The sequence below is a fragment of the Pogonomyrmex barbatus genome, unplaced genomic scaffold (assembly GCF_055798465.1).
Source record: "Pogonomyrmex barbatus isolate J1 unplaced genomic scaffold, ASM5579846v1 scaffold9, whole genome shotgun sequence".
NCBI classification, from domain to species: domain Eukaryota; kingdom Metazoa; phylum Arthropoda; class Insecta; order Hymenoptera; family Formicidae; genus Pogonomyrmex; species Pogonomyrmex barbatus.
Genome location: NW_028297193.1, coordinates 1929452 through 1939060, shown reverse-complemented (window position 1 = coordinate 1939060; position 9609 = coordinate 1929452). Strand labels below are relative to the sequence as shown.

At 40.8% G+C, this 9609-nt stretch overlaps 1 protein-coding gene and 1 pseudogene across 14 annotated transcripts in view; one reads left to right on the top strand and one right to left on the bottom strand.

The window, feature by feature from the left end:
* Window positions 1–536: 536 nt before the first annotated feature.
* On the bottom strand, window positions 537–1493 carry LOC148934522 (uncharacterized; annotated as a pseudogene).
* The window catches only part of lap (phosphatidylinositol-binding clathrin assembly protein lap), a 31930-nt gene continuing 23736 nt past the window's right edge, over window positions 1416–9609 (top strand). For all 14 annotated transcript variants that reach the window (XM_089084747.1, XM_089084746.1, XM_089084742.1 and 11 more), the window contains exon 1: window positions 1416–1681. In XM_089084747.1, coding sequence (XP_088940873.1) covers window positions 1552–1681 — 130 coding nt within the window. In that variant the 5' untranslated portion in view covers window positions 1416–1551. The remainder of the gene's footprint in view (window positions 1682–9609) is intronic.

Sequence of the window (9609 nt, the reverse complement as noted above, 5' to 3'; positions counted from 1 at the left end):
CGTGCACGTAATGCTTTTTTTCATGTATAAAAAAATATAATTGTTGCTAGTTGCAACATTCGATTATTTCAATCATCTAATTGTGGTTCGTTAATTATTAACTGAAAATGCTCCTTATCATAATATGATAAGGAGAAAATGCCATGAAAAAAACATTGAATGCATAATAAAATGAATGTAATCACTTTTTGAATAGTTTTACCTTTTTTGAAAAGATAATACTAAACTATAATTATTATTTAGATATTAAAATAATACAATATTGTGAAATTTATTATATAATATAAAAATTTTTATCTAAATCACGATATTTTTTACTATAGTTTTGAAATTAATACTGAAATTGATTAACTTGATTTAACTCGAAATATTTCTAAATTTCTTGAATTTTTATAGAAAAACTACAACGTTCACGTTGGTAGCAGTGCTTTCAACAAGCACTAACTTCACATGCGTGTTTTCAATCGATGATCGGAACAGTCTAGAATAACGTTACGAATATCGTTCGTAAGTCGCTTAATAATTTCATTCGATAAATAAAACATTTGTCTCGCAACGAACAAAATATCTATTGTTTGTTGTTTAGAAATGGAAAAACACCGTTAATTCAAACGAGTTTACATCCCTTTTGTCATACATTTCGATTCGACCCTCAAATCTTGGTTACGCTGCCTATGACGTCATAGTGGGAGCCGAGTGTCGGCGGCGGACGCTCGCGATTGGTCGGGCGGTCCCATGGCGGCGGAGCAGTGGTGGGGCGCAAGCGCTGCGGTCGGCACGGTAGGCAGTGTCGGCACTGAGCGCCGCCGCCATCTTGGCAGATAGAAGGAGCCTGCTGTCGCCGTCGGCCGCCGACGTAACGCCGTCCAGCTGAGCCGTTAAAGCTGAGCGCGAGCTGTCTGGCTCCGCTGCTGGTGAACGCGGAGAAATCGCGGCGAGTTATCGTTCGTGCGATCGCAGGAACCGGCCGAGGAGGCGGAGACGGCGGACGCGGAGGAGGGAAGAATTGGAGCGCAGGAGGAGAACGAGAACGCGAGGAGAAGTGCCGGAAGACCGGAAAAAGCAGCGCGGCGGGCCAAGTATAATATCGGGGTGAGCGGAACGTCGCGGACGCCTCGCGCTAGTAGCGCCTGGTCTCGGCTGTCGCGTTTGCCGTCCGTGTCGTATCGTGTCGTGTCGTGCCGTGCCGTGCCGTGTCAGTCTGGTCGCATCGCCGTGCTCGTGCCGCTGTGGTGTCGTGTGCGGTGAAGTTAGCCGGAGTGCCGAACCCCGTGCGGTCTCGCTCTCGTCCGTCCGTCCGCGTCGCGTCAAGGACGGCCAACTTCACTCGCTTCTCGCGGCCGTCGGGATTCCTCGCGTCATTGTCGTCGCTGTTGTCATCATTGCCGTCGATCACGCGGTCTTTTCGCGGTCGTTCGTTCTACCGGGGCACGAGGGAGGAAAGACACTCGGCCGCGCCGGACGGATCGCCGAGGGAGGATACGCGATTTCATCGTGAACGTGAGCTGCTGCTGCTGTTGGCTGCTGCTATCACCGTGACAGCGGGACAGTATGGCGGGACAGACGATCAACGACAGGCTGCTGGCCGCGAAGCACAGCATCGCTGGCCAGGGCCTCGCCAAGTCTGTCTGCAAGGCCACCACGGAGGAGATGATCGGACCCAAGAAGAAGCATCTCGACTGTAAGTAAAAGAGAGCGAAAGTTTTCTCGACGTGTCATCATTATTCGCGGAACGCGAACGATCAACGATGAAACGGCCGGCACATTATTCTCCAATCTCAAAGTCCAAACTCGAGCGGTGTGTAGAAACGCTGGAGGAAAAAAAAAGAAAGGAATTCGCGGGATTTCCGAAAAGGGAAAGGGGTGAACACTCGAGCGTCTCGTGCAAGTGGTAAGGGTGTCGCCTGTTCTGATTTCATGCGATTTCAGGTGTGCCCCCCCCCTCCCTCCCGATCGTTCCGCTGTTGAATCACAGAGCGAGGGTAAGCGCGGAATCAACGTAGGGAAACGAGCGGCGAGTCGCTCACCTTTCCTATTTGCCTGTCGTTGAAAGAAGGTGAGCGAGCGAGCGAGCGAGCGAGAGAGAGAGAGAGACTCGCCACCGCTTGAACTCGGCTCTCCCTTCCCCTCGCGCTGGTTTCGCGCGAATCCTCGGTGTTGAGCGAAATTCCCGGACACGGGTATGGTCGAAACGAGACCGATTTGCTGAACGCCGCGGTTTCAATTCTCCTCTTGATTATATACGTCGACGCGGCGATTAAAGCAATCGAAATCTATTGAACCACTTCTCGAAAGCGTGAACTTGCACTTGTAGAATTTCCACTCCGCGCCTTTCCGCGCCTTTCGTCGTAGCCTCGCGGCCCGTGAAATGTTTCCGGTCAAGATCGCGAACATGCGAATCAGGGGAGAGGAACGGACAGGAGCTCCTGACGAATATAATAACAATGATCACGCGTCGCGGTGTGTCTTGAAAGGGAAATTGAACTAGAGGTCTCTCTCTCTCTCTCTCTCCTGCCTACAGCTGGTGTCTTTCACGCTCTCCGCAAGGACGAAGCGGACGTACACGTATGTACATTCGACGAAGCAAGGGAAGAAAAGGGAATCACGATAGGATGGTGCGGAAGGCGCGATGTGGGAAAGAGGACAGACCTCGCTCCACGCATGTTCGATTTCTGGAGACCTTGCTCCGAGGGCGCGATCGTTAAACACACTATTTCCGATACTCGGAAGGAGGCTCCGGGACGTTAATTGCGCGTCACGCGTTACACGAAGGTGCTTAATTATAAAAAAATAATTGTTAATGTTACGCGCGTCAAAGCTCACGCGAAAGGACGATTTGCTTTCTCCGCGATACTTCCCTTTCGTTTGGATGCGCGTGAATTGAATAGGCTTAAATTGATCCTTTCGAGAGACAGAGAGAGAGAGAGAGAGAGAGAGAGAGAGAGAGAGAGGGGGGGGATAGAAACGGAGAGAAATGTAGAAAAGTGTTGAAAGTCCGATGGAAAAGGATTGAATCCGACGATATATCCGACAAACCGTTCTATTCGGGTTCATCAGACATTCACATGCAAAAGATATTCGATTCTAGAATTTCGCTTCCGAAAAAAGACAAATTTCAGCGCGGACTATTTTTTATGTAAATGTCGGACGCTCGCATGCAAATGTCGTTCGTTTAATCTGTGAACGATGCCTATCAAGCCGAATTGTGTCGGCGGTTACGAAAGCGGCATATCTTTTATTGCCAGATAATCAGTATTGTGTCTATGTGTTTTATTAAATACATACAGAATACATTCAAGAAGCGCTCTTTTTCCGCGTTTATCTCTGAAATTAATAATAATATTTTCGTAATGTCTGGCGCGTGTGAAACAAAACGCGAAATTTACTTTTTCACATTTACCGCCCGAGTCGTTTGCATAATTATTATCGTCGTGTCATTGAAGCAAGTGGGCGGACAGAATCGAGATGATGAAATCCTTACTCTTCTTTTCTGTCAATACTTGATTTTTTTTTTTTTTATTTGAATCTGATATAAAATTTCTTCGAAACTGTTCGGGGGATCTATATAAATCTACGTCCGAGGGGTTGGAAGGTCCCTCGGTAGTGCCTTGAACTTTACGTCAGAATTAATTCCACTCAGATTAGAGTGATAATTAATTAAACCGAGAGGCTAGAACGTGCTTACGTTTTTACTTCGTTTGCGTGTTAACGGCGCGTAAATGAGAAAAGAAACGTAGAATACGTAAACGTAAATGTAATGAATTATATATTTAAATCTAAATAGATTTACATGTTCTGAAATTTATTTATAATCGTAATAGCTAAAGAATTGCTCAACAACGTACGTGTGACAAGTACCTTTGTATTCCTTGAACTGTTTTTTTTTTTTTTTTTTTTTTTTAAACATAATTATTTGAAGAAAAATTTAAGAAATAGAGAGATTAGCGTCGATTGAGTCTGTATATCTCGCCGTTAGCCAACTCGCGTGGAATTCACGCAAAACTGGAAACCACGAGAGTTTATGTTAACTGGGTAAACGTACGTATCTCGTGTACACATCTCTCGTGTAAACACAATGGCATATATACACATTACCGTGTTGGGATTAACGGGGGGAGGGATCTCAGGCGGGGGTTTCCTCGTTCGAGCTGACAAGTGATTTCCAAAGTGACGGAACCTTTCGCGGTAGCGACCGTTAATCATGCTGTTTGATTACGTATCGCTGGTAATTTCCTTCCGTTGTCCGTGGGGTGAAATGCGTCGGAATGACAACGGATGACAACGACGACTTTGATAGTCGATTGATAGCCTCAGGACTCTATCGCCCCCATCGTCTCTCTCTCTCTCTCTCTCTCTCTCTCTCTCTCTCTCTCTCTCTCTCTCTCTCTCTCTCCTCCTACGATCTGACCCCGACGTGCACGTGATCTCAATGAACCCCATTTCACATTCAGCAAAATCGATCGTCGTCTATTTCAGCCTTTACCCTTTATCTACCGAGGCTCGACCTCTCTCTCTCTCTCTCTCCCTCTCTCTCCCTCTCTCTCTCTCTCTTCCTCTCTCTTCCTCTCTCTCTCTCTCTCTCTCTCTCTCCCCCCTCCCCCTCTTTCTACTCTGTTCATGTGGAAAAGTCATTCTTTGCTGGAGTGATTATTTAACAGAGACGTCATTACGTGTATCGAGATGCCGCTTTCTGGGAATGAATTGTGAACGTTGAATGAAAGGCCGATAAAATCTTATCCGATGGATTCGCTTTTGCGTAAAAGCAGAACCCCACCTAGCAAGATTCGTAATTTGCATACGTTCGTAATTATAATAAACGTTTTCGCGTGATATAATCCTTCGACGATCCGTCGGTGAATCTCCACGCTGCGGCTTAACGGCACTTGTAGTTTTATGATTCATGTACATGAGAATGTGATAATCGAAATAGCTATTAAAATGCATTATAATTTGCACACTTCATATAGCACGATAGAGATAATATTAGAACTATAATTTGAGGAATATAAATGCGCGGCAGATGAAATTAAGGTCTACTAAAATATAATCTGTATACATAAATATGTATTATTTGACGTTTCTTATATTAAACGATAAAACTATTGCTATCTCTTTTCCGGCCGATGATATAATGCGAGATATCTCTTCGTATTTATATCGTGTCTCATATATATTTTTCTCGCAACTTATATTTCAAGAAATGCTTCGTATTTTTCATGCTTTCTTCATATCTATGTGTTTCTCCTTAAAGGATTTTCGAGTAAACTGTCAATATATTTTGCGAATATCAACCGAGCAAGTCTTGACGAAAATAGTATATTCCGTGAACAGTATATTTGTCGTCAGAATCTTATTCTAGATAAGTCGTGAAACCCTACGTACCTCGAGCTCCATTTAATTATCGATCTCGCTGGCGCATAGTTGCACGGAATGCTTTATAGATTTACGGGGTGTGCCAAAAAAGTACAGTCCCGATTCGTCGGTATGGAAAAATCGTCCGATAATTCTTTCATCGCGCCTCTCGTTGTGATAAAATAAATTTTTCGCTGAGATTTTAGATTTTGATGCTTTCTTACGATATGTGGGCGTACGATAGCGTTTATTCTCCAATTTATGAATCTGTCCTAATTTAAACGAACACGCTCTAGAATCCTTCACGCCAAGCACGGTTCTAGCCTCTTTCTTCGGCTTACTCACGTCTTATTAACGTCTTCAGTAATGTATATTTCAATAGAATAATATTTACTTTATGTTGAATTGTTTTCAGACTATAGCTTCATCACTTTCAGTTAAATCCGTTGTTATTCAGAAGTACAGATTATACAGAAGAGAAATTTATATCGTGACTAAAGAATATAAAGACGAGATGTAGAATTTTGCTGTATTATTCCTAAAATTTTCCAATCAACACTTCAATGTATCGCGTGCGATTTTGCATTACGATTAATCGTGCTAATAATAAATTTTACATGGAAAGAATAGTTTTGCTAAAAATTTGCTAAATATAATTTTAAAAATAATTTTATTGGACTATCAAAAGAATTATGTAGAACGCTTAAATTGGCCATTAGAATAACAAAAGTTTTTATAATATTATTTTCATGCTTAAAGTATTCTACATAATTATTTTTATAATCCTATAAAATTATTTTTAGATCTATAACTAAATTTTTAAATACTTGAAAAAAATCGTTCTTTCCGTGTAAAATACAAATGTATGTTTTTTATTATTATATCGATTACAATTTGTTGCGAATTTGAAGGAAGAGAATTTTTCTTATCATTTTCAAATTATAGATTATCGTTTAATTATCGCGAAGTCACGCAAAATTCATCGATAATCTTAACTCACGACGATAATCTTAACGCATACGTTGTCATAATCTTACGATTTATGTTGCCCAAGCATACTCATCGTAATACTTAACCGCCGACGATTGTCTTTTTCATCGTGTCTAGAAATTATCGCGAATAATGACAGTTGGGAATTTTCTTGTGAGTTTTCTCTCTTCGTTCTAAACTTACATCGCGATCGTATTGAGCAATTTCTTCCGTTTACAATATTGGAGGATTCGCGTAATGAACTTTTGCAACGGAGATGCATTAGCGATGAAGATGGAGAGGAAGGCACAATTAGAGCCATGACCCGCGTCGATGATCCGAGGAATTAACAAAGAGCCGGAGTTTCTCGAAAGAGAAGCGGAGCCAATCTTTGTGTCGCTAATTCACCAGGCTGGCAGACACACAAAGTCGCTATCGGTCGATCAATAATCTTACGGAACGAAAACGTTCGTTTATCGTATATATTCGGCACAAAAAAAATTATACAAACCGTACGAGATTTCGGTTACAAAAATGAAAATTCATATAATTATAATATTTTTTATACTGAGAATAATCTCTCGCGACGAAAAGATTGTTATATATACCTCGTCATATTCTCTAAATAGAATTCGCCGAAATCATATCGGTTTTGAACTTTGTTTATTCCAAATAAGTAATCAAGTATTAAGCCGAGATAAGTTTTCAATAATAATAATAATAATAATAATAATAATAATAATAAGTGGCATTGCTCGAAAGACCAGATCTTTGTAACAGTTCTGTAACAATTTCTAACAATTTTTTCTTTCTGTTGAATTTATATTTTATTTACTCTTTTTGTTTATTCTTGTGACGTACTGATCTTTTACTCTACGTGCAGTGTTACGAAACGATAAGAGCTGTACGAGTCGATATTTACGATCATTGAGTATATACGATCGCATTGGTACGATGTGACAAAAGCGCAACGTGACGCAAAACTGCGTAACGGGGATGCGACTTTTATACAAGCCGATTTGGTAAGACACCTTTCGCGGATACTCGCACGGAATCTCCTGTTATATCTTGCAAAACCTCTCACATAGTGTAAATGTAATAACGTTGGGAAATTCGTAACGATTTTCTCCCGCGACACACATCCGCCAGGTAATTAAATCGCGTTGCGGCCTGATGGTCGTTGCCTCTAATGACGAATCCTTGTTGTTTCGAAAATGTTGTTTACTCTCACCGGTTTCTCCGCAACCGCGAATCGAGCGTGAAGCGATTTGGATCGAGAACCGATATTCTGCGACGCGAGGATAGAGAATGATGAGTGCTCATACGCTAAACTGTATAATTGCACGATATAGCGAACTATTCGCGAGACAACTCGCATATGGAACAACAAATGTTATTCTGCAGCTTGTAGGAACAGATGCTAAGTCATATTACATGTTACACCGCGAATAGTTTTCTGATGAATCACCGGTAAAAATGCATATGTAGATTATTCTGGCATATCAGGAATTCAAGATTGTCGATCTCTTTTACCTTGAAGCAATTATTAAATCCCTTCTCTTTCTTCGCGGTAACAATTTTTCCATTTTTTTAAGATCCTCAAAATTTTATAGATAAAATTATACTAGAGATACTAGAGATACTTATAACATTTTTTTATATATACTAGAGATACTAGAGATACTTATAACATTTTTTTATATATGTAAAAATAGATTAAAAGAATAAAAGATATAAGATATGATGATGAGCGCATAATGACACTTTTTTTCAAATTTATCTCGAATGTTTATAGTAGCACTCGAAGCTTTCTTATTTCTAAGCTTATCATTATAAAGATTATCCATTTTTCTCCTTTTACCTCGGAGTTATACAATGACGCTGACTGTTCCTTTAAAATCATTCACTTGGAGTGAATGCGATTTATCTTAAAGAGTCTTTTTCTTTCTATGCTATTCATTCTTGCTCGCCTCTGTTCATCCCATGATTTCCATCGTTCGATTAACACTTTTCCCTGTGAGGTGCACAAGAAAGTCCGATTGATAAGATTGTAGTAGTCATTACGAGAGAGACGAAACATTACGTAAAACTACCACTCTCTCTCGGGCCTAAAAAGAGAGGCCTTTTAAAGTCATTCGCACTTTTCAAGGCTGTCGTTTCTTGCGCTGCGTGCGGCCTCGGTGCGTTCAATCGATGACACTACCGTCATGGTCGCGGATGTAGACGAGTGTTTAACGATTAGGTAAAACGGACCTTTAAAGTCATTCACGTCCATCACGGTCAACGTTCTCGCCGCTGGGCAGCATTCCGAGGGCAGCATCAATCGATATTATAGTCGACACTGTTATAGCCGACACGATGTCACGTGAAACTAGGGCTACAATGTCATGTAAGAAAGTGGACCTCGGCCAATCTCGGTTTGCTTGATGGATCAATCTGATTTGATCAGCTCTCGGCTGTTCGCCGTCTGGCTGTTGCCTGCCTCCTCTCACTTGCCAGATTATATAACATCATATGTAAGATTATTTTGTGTATGCGAAAAGAAAAAAATTTAAAGAAAATTTAAAGAAAATTTAAATTTTAAACTGCAGATTTCACACGCTGGCGAATATAAATTCTTATTTTCAGATGTGAAAAGAGAGGGAAACACAAAATTAATTTGTCCCTTGCTTGCTATTTTTCCTTACATTTTTCAGCATCAGTTCTACGAAGAATTAAACTTTATCTACAAAAAAGGCATATAATCAGTGAAAATTATAAAATTATAAAATTATAAAATAGATGGTAGAATTTTTAGAGAAACTCCATATTCGTAACTGAGAATTAAAAACGATGTCAAAAACGATGTCAAAAAAATGGATTAAATTGAAACGGTGAAAAAATTTAATTCATTACGAAGTTATCTATGTATATGTGTATGCTATTCAGTCTCATTTCTACTTCAAAGCCTCTTATCATCTCTCGACTTCGTCTTGACGTCGCGAGTGTTTTGCGAGGTATTCTTTGCGCATCTGTGATATGCACAGTTTTACGATACTGTTAATTAGTACATTAATTAACGGATGTTTTCGGGATATAATTCGAGTCGTTTAGCGTTGCTTGTTGCTTTTTAAGTGAAATAATTAAAACTCGCGGTAAACAAAGATATTGGTTGGTTTGAAGATTCAAGTCCATCCGTCGTAGCTGTCACGGTCAATGTTCTCCCTCTGTTGCATACCGTGTATCAATTGATAGAACACTATGAACCTCTCGTGTCGCATTAATGCACCCGAGAGGTCAATCGATAGC